The 23,888-nt window shown below is 44.4% G+C and overlaps 1 protein-coding gene across 1 annotated transcript in view; it reads left to right on the top strand.

The window, feature by feature from the left end:
• LOC126346953 (uncharacterized) overlaps nt 1-23,888 on the top strand; it is a 1,435,518-nt gene that overhangs the window by 1,007,611 nt on the left and 404,019 nt on the right. Inside the window, exon 7 of the mRNA XM_050002230.1 lies at nt 14,371-14,762. Coding sequence (XP_049858187.1) covers nt 14,371-14,762 — 392 coding nt within the window. The remainder of the gene's footprint in view (nt 1-14,370; nt 14,763-23,888) is intronic.

Raw genomic sequence — 23,888 nt, 5'->3', positions numbered from 1 at the left:
TACATTCTCGGCATCGTTGTAGAATACAGGAGAAATCATTAGCTCATAACTCGTAAAATTATGACCCACGAACGGGAATGGCAGTATTAATCATAAAATAAGAGAAAAGACCTAATACAATAAAATAAAGTATTTGTTACTTTATGCTAGCCACGGAAATAATCATAGCGTTACTGCAGCTCACCCCATGTTCCACCTCTCTCCACATTCTGCTGCTTCACACTAACGTTCTAATTCCATTTCTACGGCTTGCCAGCAAAGTCTTTCTGTCAAAGACACTATATTGTCGTTTGCAGTGATTTGCGAAGCAGAACGTTCTCGATACGACCTCTCTCAAATCGTAGGGAGTATTTTTCTGGTCGTTTCTAAGAATCCGTAATGAAAACTGTATTTCAACCACAAAAATAAATTCCTGATGTACTTCAGACGGAAATTAATGTTATAGGTGGAAGTGGTCTTGGTGACTGTGCAGAAAAATTTGTCGCAGTTATTCTCCATCAAGTATTTCTAAATAAATAAATATCGTAGTTGATTGTAACATTCGCAATGCAATTACAATTGCATATAATAAGCAATACAATTGTTTTTGAAATAACTAAATTTCACGAATTTGTCGAGAATGTTTCTACCTATACAGAAGGACGACACCTGAGAAAGCTCCAAAAATTGGCTCTAAGCACTAAGGGAATTAACATGTGAGGTCATCAGTCCCCTAGACTTCGAACTACTTAAACCTAACTGACTTAAGGACATCACACCCAGCCATGCCCGAGGCAGGATTCGAACCTGCGACCGTAGCAGCAGTGCGGTTCCGGACTGAAGCGCCTATAACCGTTCGGCCACAACGGACGGCAGAAAGCTCCAGAAACACGTTGTGTAAAATAATAAGCTATAGTGCTATTAGTGTAGCTGTGCAGATACTACACGCGTAGCAGCGAAAGGTTCAGTGATTCTGTCGGCAACTTTCCTCGCACAGTACAATTGTAACTGTGAGTGATGTGGTTCGTCGACTGCGTTCTATAGCGCGTCATTTGCTAGGGTACTGTGTGAAAAGGGAGCGAGATCCTTAAGCTGCATGCAGGATTCGATTCCGATGGTTGCTGCTTTTGTTCTTCCAATCCGCGTGGATTACAGGGACCGTTTATTGCTTAGAATAGTTTTCACTAATCACTATGTTAATTAATCACACAATCCGTATGCCTCTTGGCTTGCCTTTTGCCCTTGAAGCATGGATAATGATTTCACGAGTGCTTAATCTTTAAGGAATACGATGGGTTATTCCGTAAAAAGTAACAAGACATATATTCAGCCAGAAATATTTATAATCTAAAAGTGTGTCAGAATCTGTAAACGAAGCGGCAAACTCAAAGCCGTCAGACTTTAGAATACTCAGTCGCATTAGGAAACCCTTCTTTTACACGAATTCTGTGTTATAAGTCTTGCAAATGATGTCTTCAGGTGGACTTCCATTAGCTTTGATACAGACTACAGCCCTGCTTAAACAGCGAACGTTTCCAGGTTCTCCTCGACCCCACTTTAGGCAATGTGTTGTTGTATGTCTTGAAGTGTGTCACTGCTTTGTTGTTGTAAAATTCAATAAAGTTCGTAAAACTGTCGAATGTCGATGAACATAGGTAGAGAAACGGAGCTCAACATTTTGACAAAATTTCGAAACACAACGCAACCACAAAAGTCGCGCTTCAATGAGTCATTCCGCAAGAATAGCTACGGTCAATCCTGCAATGTAACGGAATAGGACAAGTAGGTCGATAGATGCAAAATTCATGAAAAACGTGTGTCTAGCTTTTACCATATTCATGATAGGTTGCGCAACCATACAGCCACAGGATGGATTGACGTCCGTTACCACACAGTGCATGAGTAGCACTGTACCTGCACGTTTATTTCCTCCATTCTTTAAAAATATTTATCCACATAGCACATGGCAATCGCATTCTTTATTTCGTGTGCCATTAAAAAATGTGACAGAAATAATTTAGCACCTGGGAATATTAGCTACCGGTACAGTTTTTTTCTTTCTGTTTTTCTTTTTTTTTTTTCTTTACAACGAACACACACAGGAGAGAGAGAGAATATTCGGTGACTATTAAACAAAGAAGAGATAGCTGTTTCGTAGCCCACAATCACGACAAAGGCTGGTTCTGTTGATTCGTCACTGTGGAAACAAATTTTATCTCACTGAAACACCTCACATGTCGGGATCAATGTAAGTAGAGTGAAAGAGACTACTACACTAAAACAACAATCCGCGATTTCCTCAGAGTTTCCAGGCAACCTCCCGTTTCAATATTAGTTTTATACAATCCAACGACGTAGAGGATTTAAGTAGCGCGGCTACGTTTAGCAAGAAAGCAATTCGAATTCAGATGGAAGAAGAAATTTTAATAGCCAGTTCCTGATTATCATATTTTGTTATGAGTTAAGTTCTAAGTCTCTCTGAAATGTCAACTGGAATTCGGGTGCATATATCACTACTGCAGATGAAGACGATGATGATGATGATGATGATGATGATGATGATACCAGTTCGTTACGGACGTTAAATTTTGCTCTCTCACTGGTATTATTCAAGGTGAATAGTCTGTATGCGGATGTCGAGTTTCATCTCTCCCTACTCTAATATCCACCAATAACGCATCGGGATGATTAACATCTGGACTCCTACTCACCAGCAGCGGGGCTAAAATCGTGATTTACGTTTCCTGTTATTCTTCAACAATTCAGCGATACGTAATTTCTCCTGTCTTTTACACTAATCCGACCTAATATCCCGTTTCGAATCATCTTGACGTTAACAGTACGTTAAATTCAAATCTATGTCCTGTTTTTCATACACAGTGAAGTGGCGCAGTGGTGACGACACTAAACACGAATTAAGCAGCAACACTAACTCAGGTTACCTTCCATTATGAACGTGGGTGCACTCAGCGTCTGTGATATGACTTTCAAATGATAGAGCACAGCAATCAGTCGTCATTTTCTCACAGGTTTTATTCGGCAAATCTAGATTTCGGCTAGTGCCTAGCCGTTATCAGTGCACCATTTTACATTCTCAATGCATGTTCTACTACGTCAGTCCCCTGTTGTTCGGGCTTCTGTCACATTTCATGGTGCTTCGGAGAAACATCATCCACACATTTCCGAAGATTGCGTTTTCCGACAAGTGAGATAATTACCATAGATTAAGAGCACATGCATCCATGTTGCTGACGAAAATAATATACAGAAGAATGGGAAATAAAATTCAGGATCTGTTAGATGACGATCAGTTTGGCTTTAGGAAAGGTAAAGGCACCAGAGAGGCAATTTCAACATTGCGCTTGATAATGGAAGCAAGATTACAGAAAGATCAAAACACATTCGTAAGATTTGTCGAACTGGAAAGAGCGTTCACAGTGTGAAATGGTACAAGATGTTCGAAATTTTGAGAAAAGAAGGGGTAAGCTGTGGGGAAAGACGGGTAATACAGAATGTGTGCAAGAGCCAAGAGGGAACAATAAGGGTGGAAGACCAAGACCGAAGTGTTCGGCTTAAAAAGGGTGTAACACAGGGATGTAGTCTTCCGCCCCTACTGTTCAATCTATGTATCGAAGAGGCAGTGACGGAAATAAAAGAAAGGTTCAAGAGTAAGCGGAATTAAAATTCAACGTGAAAGGATATTAATGATAAGATTCACTGATGACATAGCTTTCGTCAGTGAAAGAGGAGAAGAATTGCAGGATCTTCTGAATGGAAAGATTAGTTTAATGAGCACAGAATATGGAGTGATAGTATAACGAAAAAGGACGAAAATACTGAGTAGCAGCAGAAAAGAGTACCATGAGAAACTTAACGACAGGATGGGTGAGCACGAAGTAGATGTAGTTAAGGAATTCTGGTATCCAGGCATCAAAATAATCCATGACGGACGGAGCCAGAAAGATAGAGAAAGCAGACTAGCCGTGGCCAAAAGGGAATTCCTGGCCAAGAGAAATCTGCTGGTATCAAACGTAGGCCTTACTCTAAGGACGAAATTTCTGAAAATGTATGTTTGGAGCACATTGTATGGCAGTAAATATGGACTGTGGGAAAAGCGAAACAGAAGACAATGTGTGCTACAGAAGAATGTTGAAAATTAGGTGGACTTAAGAAACAAGGAACGAGGAGGTTCTCCGCGTAATCTGCGAGGAAAGGAATACATGGAAATGCACCATAGGGTGGTGCATTGTTGCCATACTCTTCCACCAACTCAGCATGCATCGTTGCATTGTTGTTCTCCTTCCAGTGAAGAAAACAAAATACCGCTCGATAATAGACTTTGTTAATGAGCTGTGGCGTTCTGTATTAGCTCCTGTAGCGCCCAGCTACAGTACTGTCTAGTGGGGACTTCATTTTGTCCCAAGAACTGCACACATTTACTCGAAAACAACTAAAAAATTTATTTTCCACATTATTATTAAAACTTTATGACTACGGCTCAAATTATGCTTCCCCTCTACCAATCGAACGACCTGAAGAGCGAATCCCCCGTCTGTTCAAAGTAGCCGTAATTCACTGTCGCAGTACAGGGTGGTTCACTGATCGTGATGGGGCCAAATCTGTTACGAAATAAGCGTCAAACGAAAAACTACAAAGAACGCAACTTGTCTAGCTTGAAGGGGGAAAACCAGATGGCGCTATGATTGGCCCGCTTGATGGCGCTGCCATAGGTCAAACGGATATCAACTGCAGTTTTTTTAAATAGGAATCCCCATTTGTTATCACATATTCGTGCAGTACGTAAAGAAATATGAATGTTTTAGTTGGACCACTTTTTTCGCTTTGTGATAGATGGCGCTGTAATAGTCACAAACAAATGGCTGACAATTTTAAACGAACAGTTGGTAACAGGTAGGTTTTTGAAAATTAAAATACAGAACGTAGGTACGTTTGAACATTTTATTTCGGTTGTTCCAATGTGATACATTTACCTTTGTGAACTTATCATTTCTGAGAACACATGCTGTTACAGCGTGATTACCTGTAAATACCACATTAATGCAATAAATGCTCAAAATGATGTCCGTCAATCTCAGTGCATTTGACAATACGAGTAACGACATTCCTCTAAACAGAGAGTAGTTCGCCTTCCGTAATGTTCGCACATGCATTGACAGTGCGCTGACGCATGTTGTCAGGCGTTGTCGGTGGATCACGATAGCATATATCCTTCAACTTTCTCCACAGAAAGAAATCCAGGGACGTCAGAGCCGGTGAACGTGGGTGTCATGGTATGGTGCTTCGACGACCAATCCACCTGTCATGAAATATGCGATTCAGTACCGCTTCAACCACACGCGAGCTCTGTGCCTGTCATCCATCACGTTGGAAGTACATCGCCGTTCTGTCATGCAGTGAAACATCTTGTAGTAACATCGGTAGAACATTACATAGGAAATCAGCATGCATGGGGCCATTTAAGATTGCCATCGATAAAATGGGTAGCAATTATCCTTCCTTCTATAATGCCGCACCACACATTAACCCGCCAAAGTCGCTGATGTTCCACTTGTCGCAGCCATCGTGGATTTTCCGTTGCCCAATAGTGCATATTATGCCGGTTTACGTTATCGCTGTTGGTGAATGACACTTCGTCGCTAAATAGAACGCGTGCAAAAAATCTGTCATCGTCCCGTAATTTCTCTTGTGCCCAGTGGCAGAACTGTACACGACGTTCAAAGTCGTCGCCATGCAATTCCTGGTGCATAGAACTATGGGATAGGTGCAATCGATGTCGATGTAGCATTCTCAACACCGACGTTTTTGAGATTCCCGATTCTCGCGCAATTTGTCTGCTACTGATGTGCGGATTAGCCGCGACAGCAGCTAAAGCACCTACATGGGCATCATCATTTGTTGCAGGTCGTGGTTGACGTTTCACATGTGGCTGAACACTTCCTGTTTCCTACAATAACGTAAATATCCGGCGAACGTCCGGACACTTGGATGATGTCGTCCAGGATACCGAGCAGCATACATAGCACAGGCCTGTTGGGCATTTTGATCACAGTAGCCATACACCAACACGATATCTATCTTTTCCGCAATTTGTAAACGGTCCATTTTAACACGGGTAATGTATCACGAAGCAAATACCGTCCGCACTGGCGAAATGTTACCTGATAACACGTACTTATAGGCTTGTGACTATTACAGCGCCATCTACCACAAAGCGAAAAAAGTGGTCCAACTAAAACATTCATATTTGTTTACGTACTACACGAATATGTAATAAAATGGGGGTTCCTATTTTTAAAAAAAACGCAATTAATATCCGTTTGACCTATGGCAGCGCCATCTAGCAGGCCAACCACAGCGCCATCTGGTTTCCCCCTTCAAGCTACACAAGGGACAACTTTCGCTCCTTGTAGTTTTTTCGTTTGATGTTTATTTCGTGAGATATTTGCCCCGGTCACTATCAATGGACCACCCTGTATACCTCTGTTCAGATGTCGCATGTGCTCTCTCTTTCCGTATGGAATTCTGTTTTATTCACATTCATTTTTAAGATTCTACAATTGTGGATTGTAAGTATGTGCGGCAGAAAGGGTCCTCGTTGTGTCCGCAGGCATCGCACGCTGTAAGAGAGGAACAGCAGATTGTGGAAGGTGCCTGCAGAGAGACAGCAGCTGGTAGCGGAGTGTGTTCATATCTCGTTAGCGATCATTTGCAGCAGGGTGGGCTACGCTCGCTCCCAAATGGAGCAAGACGGAACATGTGGCTCTGCGAACTGCGCACATGTCTGCACACTGCTTCAAATAACTTGCATCGTCTGCATGCACTTCTCGAATACTTTTTGGAGCTAACAATACATAGTTCTTATGCGCACTGAACGAATGGCCTGCCTGACTGCCACGCGAAAAAACTGAGTTCAATCCGAAATACCGCTTAGGAGGAATTTCTCCTTGATTATGGGGGACAGCAGTGGAGTCTGCTCAGCTTCGCGGTGACTTTGGATTGTCAGACGCAGATAGCATGGCCCGATAGTAAAGCCAGAGAAAAGGCGATTGCTAACCAAATGCTCCTGCTCTGCTATGGTAACTTGAGGACTTGATACAGCGCCGGCCGGAGTGGCCGAACGATTCTAGGCGCTACAGTCTGGAAACGCGTGACCGCTACGGTCGCAGGTTCGAATCCTGCCTCGGGCATGGATGTGCGTGATGTCCTTAGCTTAGTTAGGTTTAAGTAGTTCTAAGTTCTAGGGGACTGATGACCTCAGAAGTTAAGTCCCATAGTGCTCAGAGCCATTTGAACCATTTTTGAACTTGATATTGCACTTTGACGGTGAGCCAAAGATATTCCGTAATGTAACTCGGTGTTGACTAAAGCCTGCAACTTGTTACTCTGGTTTCTCAGCATCAAAGTAAAATCGAGCAGTGTTTCAAACCAAAGCTTTTTCATTTCAACTATTAGTTTCCGTGTCATTGTAAAGAAGGAACGTCTTCGGTTTAAAGTGTAACCAAATTCCTAAGCATTTTTCGATCGTTTCACAGGCGGTGAATTGATATTCATTAAACAATGGCAGGCAGATTTCACTTCACGCACACAAGAAACGGAAGAGGTTTGAATGGTGGGTATCTTTGAAGCATCGTTAATCGTCTCAGGTAGATGGACCGTACATATACGTGCTCCAGAAATCACAGTACGAAGGATTCAGACGCAGACAAATGCTCGCCTCTTCATCCATGGAGAAAAGTTTTAGAGCCGGCTTTCTTCTCGAGTTAAGCTGCTGAATAACAGTTTCGAAATGTCGGATGAATCCTATTAAATGTATGTTAATACAATCCTGAACGTTGAACCGATTTTCTCCGTGTTTGGCGTGTTAGTATCGATTGAGAAACTTTACTGGCTGGAAATAACGTGTATAAGCGTATCTCCCCTAACACAAACACTACTTTGTTCGATGGCAGGGGTAAGTCGGTACAGTATCGGACAGTGCATTGTTTCGGACAAGAGCTGTTTCTAAACTCTAGCTCTAGCGGAGCATCTTTACCGCCACCGCTAAATGATTTGAGGAAGATCACCACTCACACGACTTTTTGAGAAAACAACTGTGCCTTTCAGAGTGGTATCAAGTGTTCTGTTTCTAGTTAGTTGTTTGCTACACGAACTTAATTCAGAGGTATTGTGTTTTCTTTATAAGTCAAGCTACAACTCATATTTTTCTCCATACAGTAGATAGCGAACATTTTCTAATCCAAGTTGTAACAATGAGAATCTTAGACTATCATAGGGACACGTTCGAGTTGTATCAGTCAGTCATGTCCTCAAATCCAGCGTGTCAATAAACCTCCTAGCCCCAAACACCGTATGGTGATACTGATGGGCAAACAGAGAACCGAGAATTGCAAAGTACTCGATTCCAAAGAGTGTTTGTTGTTCTCGAGATCCGACTCTCTCGGTATCCAGTGCTCGCTTCGTAGTGATAGAAAACTGTTAACACGAACGTGACCCGCGCAGTCACAGATAAAGTGACATCTATCTACATTTTGTAGCTATATAATGAAACTGCCATAATTACCTTGAGTGGTCGTATAGTGTACAGGTTAAAATATATTGTTGGTAAGCTGAAGGTTGAGAGTCCGAATCCATTCAGCTTCTTTAGAATATTTATTTTTAAATCTTTGTCGAAATGACTTTGATCGTTAATTTTATTCAGTTAATTGGCGTAACTAATTTTTTGTGCCCAAGCTTTTGCCGAGATATTTTAATGACTATTTTAATTTAATTTACTCTCGTTTTTTTTTTCTCCATATCACTCTTTTGCTCGTTTGGTACCTTTGCCAGTGTGGTTTTAAATATTTTTCTGCATTAACATCGATACAATATCTTCTGTTTTACCATTCTATGTTTTCGTCTATGTTACTGTATTCATTATTTCTGTTCCTCAATTTGCTCGAATTTTGTTTGGTTTATTATCCATTCTTTCGTTTAAATCTTCATCTGCATTATTTTGTCCATAGTGCAACAATAATTTACATGTTAAATATTTTTGTGACGGTTACCATCCAAAAGTTCTCTGTTTTTACTTCTCACTGTTCTTCGTTTTCGGCGCACATTTGTCAGTTTTCGCTTCTTGGTTCTCGTTTCTGTTCGTCTCTTCTTGATTCGATTTCTTCATTTGTTAAACGAATTCAAATGTTGAATTGAAATTTTATTAAAACATACGGCATATTTGCAACATCAAATGCAGAGAGTTACGAAAAAAATGTTCCATTACCTTTAAAAATGACTGCGAAACTGCAAGTGGATAAAATATTTGGAAAATAAATTGTGATGAAAATAATTAAGTTGTTTAAGGAATAATGTTGTGGAAAACAGCATCATTCTTTGTGGGACCCCGCTCCACCCCCAAAAATATAGTTAAAAAGCAGCCGGGAAACATCACGGAGTTGGGCTGGTGTAGGGCAGGCATCGAAAGCCGCCCCTTCCGCAGGCGTTTATAGTGTCAGGGTAGCGTCAGCGACTCATTTAGTGGAGGCCATGGTTGTAGTCCTGCCTGGGAGTGAATTTTCGTGTGTTATATTGCTCATAATTCCTTTGTATAAGTCGGAATGATTGTATCAACCGTCAGATTTCTAGCAGAGTTCAGTTGTTTGGGGAAGGATTGGTTTGGTTGGTTATTTTGGGGAAGGAGGCCACACAGCGAGGTCATCGGTCTCATCGGATTAGGGAAGGACGGCAAAGGAAGTCGGCCGTGCCCTTTGAAAGGAACCATCCCGGCATTTGCCTGGAGTGATTTAGGGAAATCACGGAAAACCTAAATCTGGGTGGCCGAACGCGGGATTGAACCGTCGTCCTCCCGAATGCGAGTCCAGTGTCTAACCACTGCGCCACCTCGCTCGGTGCTCTCTAGCAGATGTAGTGTTTGTAAGTGAAAAATAATTCTAACAGAAATAACGCGGAACAAGTGTTACGTAATTTTGCAACAATGAGCAAATTATAATTACTCTGTGGGCGTATTTTTGTAAGGCGCGGAACAGTTTTAAGCAGAGTGCACACCCTCTGAACGAAAGCAGTGTAAGATAGTCCTCGATCACTTGTTTAGGATGAGAGGCGAGGTTGGCAGTCTGGAAAGTCTGATGTTTTTTTAAAAGATATTAGTGTGAAATGCACAGTTTTTGGAAGGAGGGGAGGGTGGACTGATAAAATACCTGACTGCAAGTTTAGTCGATTATAAGAATAAAACATTCTGACAATATTTAAAAACGAGTAGAATTCTTTAGAATATTCTGTACATAGTGATCAGAACTATCTGAAAAGGTTGTAAGGGTGTTGCAGGGTATATTGTGCTGAGGAATGACTGCAAAGAAAAAATCCGACTCTTTGCTCAGATTCCGAGTTAATTAACGTTGAAGTTAGCTAATAAGGTCTTTGCGCAAGGAAATTGAAGCTGCCCAACGGAGGCGGTGTTGCCAAACTTGTTCTTTTTTCGTTTCCTGAAGCCGAACAAGAGAGCGCTTTACAAAAATTGGACATGGGATGGTAGTAAAGATCGAAGCCGAGCCGTCTCGTTCGCTGTCATCTAAGCTGTGATAACAACTGGCACTAATCGTATCTGGTGGCCCAATAGAATTTGCTCGCGAAACGACCTGATTCTAATTAACTCGGAAACGGCGCAACGTATAGAATTTTTCGTCGACAATTATTTCTCTACACAACCTACCCTGCAACGCCCTTACAAGCTTTTCAGACTATCTCTGGCCACGCTGTTTAAGGAACTGAAATGGGAAAGATTTGTAACTCCATTATGTTCTGGTGCACTTCAATATTAATGGTGAAATCGTAGTGGAAGCGCATCACTTTGAACACGAAATAAGCGCCCCCAGTAATTTGTATGTCTGTATTATATGTGGGCACAAGTGTGCGAGTGTTTTACTTAAAAAACTGTTCTCTTTTGGTTCTCGAGTGCAGGGTCCTAGATTCCTTGAAGTGCTCGTTTCTGCCCAAATGGTGGAAAGTTAATTTTTGACAAGATGTGTCAGTGTTACTTGCAGGCACGTTACATGAAACGCTAGAGTGCATATGAATATTAGTATATGGGCATAGTGCATTGAAGCGCCAAAGAAACTGGTATAGGCATGCGTATTCAAATAAATAGATATGTAGACATGCAGAATACCGCGCTGCGGTTGGCAACACCAATATAAGACAAACGTCTGGCCCAGTTGTTGGATCGGTTGTGTATTGTGTATTAAACCAGGGACCTAGAAACGACGGAGGGGCTTTGTCCCACCGTAGCCCTCAGTGGTTCACAACCCCAAAACAGGCCACAGCAGTCCGCCCACCACACCGCTGACCCACACCGAACCAAGGGTTATTGTGTGGTTCGGCCCCCAGTGGAACTCCCCGCCTCCCCCCACGCGTATGTCGAAACAGTGTTTGCGCAGCAATCGCCGACATAGTGTAACTGAGGCGGAATCAGGGGAACCAGCCAGCATTCGCCGAGGTAGATGGTTGGATCGGTTACTGCTGCTGCAATGGCAGGTTATCAAGATTTAAGTGAGTTTGAACGTGGTGTTACAGTAGGCGCGCGAGCGACGGAACACAACATGTCCGAGATAGCAATGAAGTGGGGATTTTCCCGTACGACCATTTCACGAGTGTGCCGTGAATATCAGGAATCCGGTAAAATATCAAATCTCCGACATCGCTGCGGGCGGAAAAAGATTCTGCAAGAACGGTATCAACGACGACTGAAGAGAATCGTTCAACATGACAGAAGTGCAACCCTTCGGCAGATAGCTGCAGTTTTTGATGCTGCTCCATCAACAAGTGTCACCTTACGACCCATTCAACGTTGCGACGGAATCTTCTCACGAAATTCCATTCACCAAATTTCTCCTCCGAATGCGAAAATATTTTGTTGACACCGACTTATATAGGGCGGAACGATCACTACGATAAAATAAGGGAAATCAGAGCACCTACGGAAAGGTATAGGTGTTCATTCTTTCCGCGTGCTATACGAGATTGGAATAATAGAGTTTTGTGAAGGTCGCTCAATGAACCCTCTGCCAGGCACTTAAATGTGATTTGCAGAGTATCCATGTAGATGTAGATGAAACGTTATCGATATCGGCTATCGCAGGCGAGGGCCCATTCGTACACTTGTGATGACTGTACGATAGAAAGGTTTACGCCTCACCTGAGCTCGCCAGCAACTACGTTGAACTGTTGATGACTGGAAACATGTTGCCTGGTAGGATGAGTCTCGTTTCAAATTCTATCGAGCGGATGGACCTGGAAGGGTATGGAGACAACCTCATGAATCTGTGGACTCTACATGTCAGCGGGGACTGTTCAAGCTGGTGGTGGCTCTGTAATGGTGAGAGGCGTGTGCAGTTGGAGTGGTATGGGAACCGTGATACATATAGATACGACTCTGACAAGTATCACGTACGTAGGCATCCTGTTTCGCTGACCATCAAACACCCCAGACATGAACATTATTGAGCAAATCTGGAATGCCTTGCGATGTGCTGTTCAGAAGAGATCTCCACCCCCTCGTATTCTTACGAATTTATGGACAGCGCTGCAGGATTCATGGTGTAAATTCCCTCTAGCACTATCTAACATTCTGCGTGGTGTCTGTTTGTTCTAAGTCGTGTCTCCCTACCACTTCCGCGCAACGACGCTCTGAGCGTGTTTTTTACGGAATTGAATAGTTTGAACCTGGGACCTGTTGCTGGTAAGGAGACGCCAGACCACACATGACAGGTAGAGTTCAGAAGAGTTCAGTGCGACTAGCAATGATATAATCAAATACTTAATGATTTCAGCGTCAGCTCCACTGCACTCCCTGTAAGAGAATCTTAATACTAACTAAATTTAGTGGAAGGGGTTCAAGGCTTTCCTATTTTTAGTTGGCTGGTAAAATAACGTCGAGAAAGTAGTTAAGTTTACCACTGGAATTTTTTTCTACTCACAAAAGATTGTTTATAAATTGCACTATTGATAAAAGGAAATATTTTAATACAGGATGATAAAAACCAACTGCGTTCAACAAAAATGTGAACGAATATTCCCTGAATGGGTTTCCAAGTTCTATAATGGATCGAAGGATGACCTATGCCATATCACGTCGATAGTGTAGGTTTAAGTTAAGCTTCGTAAAAGCGAAAACTATCAAAAATGGTCTACAGTGACCCTCAATTATCTTTAAATACTTATTTAATTTGTCGTAAATTACAGTGGCTGATGTGGCTTCTCAGTAATTATATAATAGAAAAATCATCGCGTTTCAGATTTTAACTTCTAATAGCAAATGCGAATACCATGAGCTTTAATTGACGATCGATACTAGTATTACGCAAAAAGGGGGTGTAACAGATGAGACTTCTGCAGTTCTGAGTGAAGCCTTACGACTCTTATGCGGCATCGCGTGCGTTCATTACCTTGTCGTTGGTTAGGCAGCGTCAGGGGGTGGCGGGCGGCGCAGCTCCACACACCTCGCCGTCTCGGAAGCAACTCTTTCTAACTTCTCCTCACTACAATTTACCGAAATTGGTTTAAGAAAAGCTACTTGGCGGTGTTTTCAACTGACCAATCAGGGTCTCAATGTTAACCTTAAGTTCCGCCTACAAAAATTCTGTCTATCCAATGAGAAACGTTATACTTTTCGTGGTGGGCTAAAACTTGCAGCTGGTGTGGTCCTTTTACTGTTATCGTAAGATCTATACTGTTCTTCTGGAGGGCTCTATCTTTTAACATGGGCTGGGGGATGGTCTCGGCGGTCGGCCCGCGATGTGGGTGTCCGTCCCTTATCGTAGGGCCTTCAAGCTTAACACGGTTCTGCTCTCGGCTTCTGTTCTCGTTTCTCGCCTCGGAACTGCTTCTCTTTCACGGTGGGAAGGTATGACATGCATTTAGGCGTTCTTTTGTTAGTCTGTGGTATTCCATTTGCTGACTCGTTGATTGTATTACTTTGGTTAATTTAATGTCTGGATTTATTCGGAGCTATGTGACATACTGCCGGATTTGCTATCATGTGAGGGTTTTCATCGAAGGTGCTGGATTTGTCTGACACCTTACAACTACTGCAGACATTAATCGAGTCCATGGCACGTCGTGTTGCGACACTCGTGCATGCTCGCGGGGGCCTACACGATATTAGGCAGGGGTACCAGTTTCTTTGGCTCTTCAGTGTAGTATAGAGATGTCTTCTTAACGCCTCACATAGGGTACTATGCAACGTTCTTCTATGCCTTTCACGAATGTGTAATGGGTGACAACTGGTTCTTCGTTTTGTTGCGCTTCCTCGCCAAATTTATGTGCTTAAGTAAAGTGTGGCAGCTTCCCCCGTATAACTGGTCGTTATGGCGGTTGCAGGTGATGCAGCACATAGGCACCAGGTTGGTGGCGCTGATGCACGAGGTGTCCGGCGGCGAGGGCGTGGCCACGTCGAGCCCGAAGCCGCGGCTGCATCACCACGGGCACCACCACGGCCATCACCACGGCCACCATCACCACCACCACCACCACCACCGGCGGCTGCAGCAGAAGCCGTCGAGCGCGTCGACGACGACGGAGGAGGAGGAGGACAGCAGCCACACGGACACGGAGCAGGGCGTGTCGGCGCCGCTGCTGCAGCTGCCGCGCTCCAAGTCGCACGACCTGCTGCTCGAGCAGCAGCAGCACGAGGCCCGCCTGCGCTCCGCCAGCAGCGGCGGACACGTCTCCGACGTCGAGCGCAGCGAGCACTCCGACTACGAGCGCTTCAGGTACGTCTCCGCCGCCCTCTCGGCTTCCGGTAGCCGACTGGATACTTTGTTTATTACTCTCTTACTCACCGCCGGTAACTTTATCCTGTATCTCACGACCGAACACTGGCCTCCAATGACCCACCAGCGCACTAGCTACAAGTCCTCTTTCCACAAATACACTCCTGGAAATGGAAAAAAGAACACATTGACACAGGTGTGTCAGACCCACCATACTTGCTCCGGACACTGCGAGAGGGCTGTACAAGCAATGATCACACGCACGGCACAGCGGACACACCAGGAACCGCGGTGTTGGCCGTCGAATGGCGCTAGCTGCGCAGCATTTGTGCACGCCGCCGTCAGTGTCAGCCAGTTTGCCGTGGCATACGGAGCTCCATCGCAGTCTTTAACACTGGTAGCATGCCGCGACAGCGTGGACGTGAACCGTATGTGCAGTTGACGGAATTTGAGCGAGGGCGTGTAGTGGGCATGCGGGAGGCCGGGTGGACGTACCGCCGAATTGCTCAACACGTGGGGCGTTAGGTCTCCACAGTACATCGATGTTGTCGCCAGTGGTCGGCGGAAGGTGCACCTGCCCGTCGACCTGGGACCGGACCGCAGCGACGCACGGATGCACGCCAAGACCGTAGGATCCTACGCAGTGCCGTAGGGGACCGCACCGCCACTTCCCAGCAAATTAGGGACACTGTTGCTCCTGGGGTATCGGCGAGGACCATTCGCAACCGTCTCCATGAAGCTGGGCTACGGTCCCGCACACCGTTAGGCCGTCTTCCGCTCACGCCCCAACATCGTGCAGCCCGCCTCCAGTGGTGTCGCGACAGGCGTGAATGGAGGGACGAATGGAGAAGTGTCGTCTTCAGCGATGAGAGTCGCTTCTGCCTTGGTGCCAATGATGGTCGTATGCGTGTTTGGCGCCGTGCAGGTGAGCGCCACAATCAGGACTGCATACGACCGAGGCACACAGGGCCAACACCCGGCATCATGGTGTGGGGAGCGATCTCCTACACTGGCCGTACACCTCTGGTGATCGTCGAGGGGACACTGAATAGTGCACGGTACATCCAAACCGTCATCGAACCCATCGTTCTACCATTCCTAGACTGGCAAGGGAACTTGCTGTTCCAACAGGACAATGCACGTCCGCATGTATCCCGTGCCACCCAACGTGCTCTAGAAGGTGTAAGTCAACTACCCTGGCCAGCAAGATCTCCGGATCTGTCCCCCATTGAGCATGTTTGGGACTGGATGAAGCGTCGTCTCACGCGGTCTGCACGTCCAGCACGAACGCTGATCCAACTGAGGCGCCAGGTGGAAATGGCATGGCAAGCCGTTCCACAGGACTACATCCAGCATCTCTACGATCGTCTCCATGGGAGAATAGCAGCCTGCATTGCTGCGAAAGGTGGATATACAGTGTACTAGTGCCGACATTGTGCATGCTCTGTTGCCTGTGTCTATGTGCCTGTGGTTCTGTCAGTGTGATCATGTGATGTATCTGACCCCAGGAATGTGTCAATAAAGTTTCCCCTTCCTGGGACAATGAATTCACGGTGTTCTTATTTCAATTTCCAGGAGTGTACTTCAGTGTAACACACCAATGCTCATAAATTAAGAATAATGCTGGTGTAACAAGAAGCGTGACTTGTCCAAAGGTACGCATGTTTCTACTGATCCCGTGCCCACAGCATTCGTAATTGACGATTCGTTGGGTCAACAATCGAACACGTGGTGATGGTGTGCTGCAGAACCCGTGTTCAACACAGCGCGCTCCAGCGCTGCTAGATCTGGCACAGTACGCCGCCTATCCTGCTTCACACAGCGGGAAAGACTCCGACTCCCATGTCCTGTGATGACGCTTGGACGTGCAACACCTTTTCGCCTACTCCGTGTTTTACCCTCCTTCAACTACTTTTCCCTAGTTCCAACACGTTTCGTTGCTAGAACAATTCCTGATTCGAGTCTGCTCAGCTTATATACACTCATGCTCATAAATTAAAGATAATGCTGATACATGGTGAAACAACGCTCTGGTGGGCGCTTTGCGGGTTTAAATCACCTCGAAGTATGACCATTCGGTGCATTTGACCTGCGGTCGTCGCACGGTGGCGCTGGCAGCAGTCCACACACGCAGAGGTGTGTTGGTGCTTGTCAGAGCACGCTGCAGTGAGTAAGTGTGCAGACTTTTTCAGATGTGCTAATGGTCACTGTGTGTTGAAAATGGCTCAAAGAACACACATTGATGACGTTATGAGGGGTGGAATACTAGAGCGACTGGAGGTTGGTCACACACAGCAGGTCATAGCACGGGCCCTTCGTCTGCCACAAAGTGTGGTCTCAAGATTATGGCAACGATTCCAGCAGGCAGGAAACGTGTCCAGGCGCTACAGTACGGGACGTCCACAGTGTACAACACCACAAGAAGACCGATATCTCCCCAAAAAATGGTTGAAATGGCTCTGAGCACTATGGGACTTAACTTCTGAGGTCATCAGTCCCCTACAACTTAGAACTACTTAAACCTAACTAACCTAAGGACACCACACACATCCATGCCCGAGGCAGGATTCGAACCTGGGACCGTAGCGGTCGCGTGGCTCAAGACTGTAGCGCCTAGAACCGCTCGACCACTCCGCCCGGCTCTCACCATCAGTGCCCGCAGACGGCCGCGGAACACTGCAGGTAGCCTTGCTCGGGACCTTACCGCAGTCACCGGAACAGTGACTGACCTATTTGCCCGGAGACCTGCAAGGTGCATTCCACTGACCTCTGGTCGCACGAGAGCCCGTAAAGCCTGATGTCAAGAACACAGTACATGGTCATTGAACAGTGGTCCCAGGTTACGTTCACGAACGAGTCCAGGTATAGTCTGAACAACGATTCTTGCCGGGTTTTCATCTGGCGTGAACCAGGAACAAGATACCAGCCCGTTAATGTCCTTGAATGGGACCTGTATGAAGGTCATGGTTTGACGGTATGGTGTGAGACTATGAATGGTGCACGTACACCCTTGCATGTCTTTGACAGAGGAACTGTAACTTGTCAGGTGTATCGGGACGTGATTTAGCACCAGTATGTCAACCTTTTCATGGCTGCAGTGGGTCCCACCTTCCTCCTGATGAACGATAACGGACGGCCCCACCGAGCTGCCATCGTGGAGGGGTAACTTGAAACAGAAGATATCAGGCGAATGGAGTGGCCTGCCTGTTCTCCAGACCTAAACCCCATCGAGAACGTCTGCGATGCTCTCGGTTGACGTATCGTTGCACGTCTTCAAACCCCCTAGGACACTTCTGAAGCTCCGACAGGCACTGGTGCAAGAATGGGAGGCTATACACCAGCAGCTGCTCGACCACCTGATCCAGAGTTTTCCAATCCATTGTGCGGCCTGTGTACGTGTGCATGGTGATCATATCCCGTATTGGTGTCGGGGTGCATGCGCAGGAAACAGTGGCGTTTTGTAGCACATGTGTTTCGGGACGGTTTTCTCAACTTCTTATCAATACCGTGGATTTACAGATCTGTGTTGTACGTGTTCCCTATGTGCCTATGCTTTTAAGCGTCATTTTTGTGTAGCGTCACGTTGTGTGGCATCACAGTCTGCAATTATCCTTAATTTATGAGCATGAGTGTAATATGGACAAGGGAATGACTGGTAAATCTCCTCCCCTCCCGACATCTTTTCCCTTTCCCAATCACCTCCCTTCCCTTCCCTTCCCTTCCCTTTCCGATCTGGGAATGGGTCCAAGGATTCTGTGAAGACACAGCAGCGTAGAGTTCGCCATTGTGCTCCCCTCAGATTTAGTGGTGAAATGGCCTAGTTTGTGCACTGACCTCCCACTCTGCATTCCAACACCGTGACTACACAACCACGCCACCATGGTACTTGCAATTTGCTCGATGTTATATCTTCAGCTTTGACCGTTCAGTATTTCTAGTTGTCTTCTTTTTTCACCGTTCAGTATACCTTCTTCCTGTTTTCACGCTTGATATGTGCTCAGTTTTTTACGGACAATCCACTGAGTCGTCTTACACTGAAATCTGACTGGCGGGGGGAGGGGGTGGGGGTGCTATGCCGAGTTACCTTTGTCAGTCATTTCTGCTGGAACTGATTATTCTTCGTAATTCACTGTTAGCACCAGTAAATAGTATTGGACAGAATATTGTATCACAGTAATTTTAGACAGTTATACCGATTACGCGAACAAAAAATGTTTCACAATGAAATTTTTCGTTACGCTTTGAGCCGTAAGAAACCGCCCCATAATCAGGCTTTATTTGCGTTAACTACCCTTCCCGCCCTTCCCCCGTATACAAAACAGAAACGAAACCGAAAATATCCCGAGAAAAAAATACTACAGTAATGTAGGAAGAGAGATAATGTGCCTTTTCATCGTAGTCTGGCAGTTCTAATGCAGTCCACTACCCCCTACTACTCTTCTCCTAACCTTTTTCACTTCAGCAGTCAATCCACCATAAATTCAGCTATTCTTTCACATTTCTGCTGATTCCTCATTAAGCTGTCCTTTCTTTAAGAATGGTTTTTCCATAGTTTTCTTACCATTTCTTTCTGCAACTTAATTTTCTTGCTGATCTAAAACGTCTCGACATTAACAACGGTGTGCCTCGCAGGCTGAGTGGTGCCGGCACGGTAGCTCAGCCTGTTCGGTCAGAGAGCTGGTTGGCCTCTGCAATAAAAAACTGAGTCAAAGGATCAACAACGAATCTGAACGTATGCAATGTGACGTCAGCAACGGCAAAATACACGATCAACAACGAACAAAATGAATAGCCGGCACGGTAGCTCAGCGTGTTCGGTCAGAGGGCTGCGTGCTCTCTGTAATAAAAAAACTGAATCAACGATCGACTTGAACGGATGTTTTGTGACGTCCGCCCAGACCAAACGCAACGAACTATATCGAACAAAAAAAAAGAGAAAGTGGTAAAATGCTAGACTACGCGTTCATAGTTTCAAGGTTCGAATCCCGGCTAGTCCTAGGATGTTTAACTGTCACTCATCACTTGTTTCCCCCATGACAATGTTTGTTAATGTGCAAAACGACGAGTTGCGCCTTGATTTGTAGCTCATGTTTATCTGTATAGCAAGTCTAGGTGAGAAAGTCCGTTCAAAGACCAGAGAAAGGTAAGGCCATACCACATCCAATAGGACCAAAGCGAGTTACGCAATGTGGTACTAAAGCCAACCTTACTGTAGCAACATATAGCGACTTTTTTCCAGTAATTTCTTCTCAGAATTCTCGACAATCGACATAGACTTTCATAGAATTGGGTGCTCCAGATATATAACCTTAAGAATTTCAACTTCAGTTCCATGCCAGGCCAATATTTGATACCAATAAAACTTTCTTCACTTGGTAAGTGCGCTTTTGTTGTCTCCTGTACGCCGATATTTTTTGGAATTTTTATTATTTTTTCGCTACTTTTTACGTGTTTTTCCCAGTTTCTTCATTATATTGTGCTAAGAAGGTTATCTATTCTATTCTCCAGTTCATCTATCTTCTTTACCTTCACCCAGAACAACTGCCTTTATCCGAAGCATACACTTGGATATCTATTCAACTTTCATCCTTTTTCCTTTCATATGTAATTGTGTCTGTGGCTACAGAGTTCGTGGCCTTCCATGTAACGATATAGTAAGTAGCATTTTTCTTCAAACTACTTTTTATTTTACTTTATTTTTATGTAATATCTTTTCAGTTTTATAACAGGTGCTTAAAGCGGTTGTTTAGTGGGTCTTTATACTCTCTTACTCTCTCATATTGGTTATAGATGATTATAAAAGAGTCTTACATGCCCACGCGTGGTACTCTTTGGTACATGTACCTTTATTCTACTACATTCATCTACATCTACATCACTCTCCGAAAGCCACCTAATGGTTTGTGGCAGAGGGTACTTTCGGTACCACTGTCTGATCCCTCCAACCCTGTTCCACTCACGAATAGTGCGTGGGAAGAATGATTGTCGGTAAGCCTCTGTATCCGCTCTAATTTCTAGAATTTTCTCCTCGTGGTCAATACGCGAGATGCGTATAGGGGGAAGTAATATGTTTCCTGACTCCTCCTGAAAAGTGCTGTCCCGAAATTTCAATAGTTAATCTCTCCATGATGCACAACGTCTCTCATATAGCTACTGCCAGAGGAGTTTGTTTATCATCTCTATATCGCTCTCTCGCCAGCTAAACGATCCCGTGACGTAACGTGCCGCTCTTCGCTGGATCTTCTCTGTTCCTCTATCAGTCCTACCGGATAGGGATTCCAGATAGATGAACAATACTCAAGAATCGGGCAAACAAGTGCCTTATAAGCCACTTCTTTCGTAGATGAGTTACATTTCCTTAAGATTCTTCCGGTGAATCTGAATCTGAGTTTGCTGTCTGCTTTTCCCACTATCTGTTTTATGTGATCATTCCACTTAAGGTCGCTCTGGGTAGTTACGTCTAGATATTTTACGGCAGACGCTGTCTCCAGCTGTTCAAACAAATTTCGGCCTTGCACCCGATCGTCGTTCAATAGCTCGCACGATATTTCAGTTGTCTCCATCTATTTGTCATCAATAGTGTAGCTGTACAGTAGTGGATTTCTTTTCCTGTGTCTGCGCAATATGTTACATTTATTTACGTTCAGGGTCAATTGCCAGAATCTGCACCATTCATCAATTCTCTGCCACCGCATGCCTGTCTACAAACACATATTAAGCCTCGAAAATAAACTTGGCACAAATCGAACAGCTCAATATGTTACATTAAATGGACCTATATTTTTCCGTGGATGCCGAGTTAATTTTAGTCTCGATCCTGGCATAGGGAATATTGGAAGTGGATGGTTTACCCTTGATATTGTTCTTACTATCTTCTGGCGTTGCTACTTTGGTATAAACAACTGCATCATCTGCCAATAGCCTTAAAGAGCGTCCGACGCTTTCTACTAGCTCATTTATATATATTGTGAACAGCAACAGTCCTATGACACTTCCCTATGGTACTCCGGATATTACCTTTACATCTGTCGATTTAATTCCGTTAAGAGCGACGTGTTGAGTTCTGTCTGCTAGAAAGTCTTGAATCCAATCGTAGGTCGGCTCCGATACTCGGTAAGCTCGTATTTTTTTCATTACACGGCAATGCGGAACGGCGTTAAATGCCTTACTGAAATCAAGCAACACGGCATCAACCTGAGTTCCGTTGTCCACTGCGGTGTGGATCTCATGGAGGAACAGAGAGAGCTGAGTTTCGCAGGATCTCTGTTTGTGGAATGCATGTCCATTTTTATAGAGGAGCTGTTCATTTTCAAAGGACGTCATAATTCATGAACATAAAATATGTTCCATAATTCTACAACAGACTGACGTCAACGATATAGGTCTATAATTGTGTAGAATTGTCTTATGGCCTTTCTTAAAAACGGGAATGACCTGCGCTTTTTTCCAGTCGTTAGATACCTTTCGTTGCTCAAGTGATCTACGATAAATTACTGCTAGAAGGGGAGCAAGTTCTTCCGCTTGATCTTTAAAAAATCTTGTAAGTATCTCATCTGATCCTGAAGCCTTTCTGCTACTAAGCGATTGTAGCTGCTTTTCAGTTCCGCGAATAGTTATCTCAATATATGCCATTTCGACGTTTGCACGACGGTTGAAAGGAGAGACAGTGTACGATCTTCCGCGGTGAAACAACTTCCGAAGACCGAATTCAGTATTTCGGCCTTCTCTCTGTTATCTTCCGTTTCGGTGCCGGTGTGGTCGCTGAGAGAAAGAATAGATGATTTTGACTCGCTGATTTTACATACGACCAAAATCACTTTGGGTTTTTACTCAGGCCGGTTGACAATGTCTTACTTTCAAAATCATTGAACGCTTCTCTCGTTGTTCCCCTTATGCTCACTTTCGCTTCGTTCAGCTATCGTTTGTCAGCTAAGTTTTTACTTCTCTTGAATCTGAAATCACCAGTTATACCTCATGTCTGTGTCTTTTGACATTTCGTGAGAACGAAGAGATCTAATTACAATGATTGGACTTTGTTTGTTTACGGGTATGTTTATCCTATGGATTCACAGTGTATGTATATTTGCAACCAGACTTTGGAAGTTTTTTTAGTGCATAGTCTCGCACGTGAGTTATTATTTTCGCCCTCCCCCGCGTAGGGAAAAATGGCAACGCACTCTCACGCTCCCTGATTTCTCTCTTATTGACACTTTGAACGAGATAAGTTGAAATCGCTAAAAATACTTTGAGCTGTCTGTAGGACAGAGGCTCGTGTGTAATCAGTAGGATTTCTTGTCGCTCATGTCCACAATTTGCCTTCACCTCTCACGGAAATGCAATGACCATATTCAGGAAACGCTATTATTGGTTAAACTGATGGAGCCGAGAAATGGCATCTAATCCTGTAATTAATTCGATCACTTGCATCAGACGGACTTCGGAGTACGTCTGACGCCGCCTCTTCGACAACCTGTTATCTTAATGGTTTGTTCGTGTACTACTCCGGTGGGTGAATCCAGCTCGACCCTGAACGACCTGATGTTAAGGTAGCACGCCCAAGAACTTAAGAGAAGCGAACGCAGTTGTAAAGCTTTCTGCATTATCTTCGACACCAACCGCTGTTTTCTGTGGTTCTTTTAAGTATTTTTCATGCGAACAATTGTAAAGGAATCGTAAACACTGTGGCAAACCGGACCAGTCCAGACCGTTATCCGTATTACAAATGAATACTGCTTAAGCATCTTTCTGCAGGAAAAACGTCAATGGATATTTATCGATAGTGCAGTTGCTTTTTAGTTTCCGCCAGTTATCACTCTAGGAAATAGTTAGCCATGATACATAAACTATTTTAAAGAGCGGCCACTTGCGTCTTTGCGGAAACAGGCCTGAATGATAAACAGTCGGAAGTGTTTTTTTCCAGTTTGTGATGATAATCTAAAAATACCTCAATATTCAAAACTAGGAGCTTTTAACAGTGTCTCGCTTTATTGCAAGAGAAAGGATCCAAATTCCGTTATTTGCAAAACTAGCTATGGTACCTGGAAGACAAGCAGATAACTCGCCAACATACAACGCAAGAAAATGTAAAACCCCAAGAACAATTGGTGACAGTGCTTTCATTCGAAG

The sequence above is a fragment of the Schistocerca gregaria genome, chromosome 1, assembly GCF_023897955.1.
Source record: "Schistocerca gregaria isolate iqSchGreg1 chromosome 1, iqSchGreg1.2, whole genome shotgun sequence".
NCBI lineage: Eukaryota > Metazoa > Arthropoda > Insecta > Orthoptera > Acrididae > Schistocerca > Schistocerca gregaria.
The sequence above is the reverse complement of the archived record's forward strand: the minus strand, read 5'-3'. Positions and strand labels throughout refer to the sequence as shown.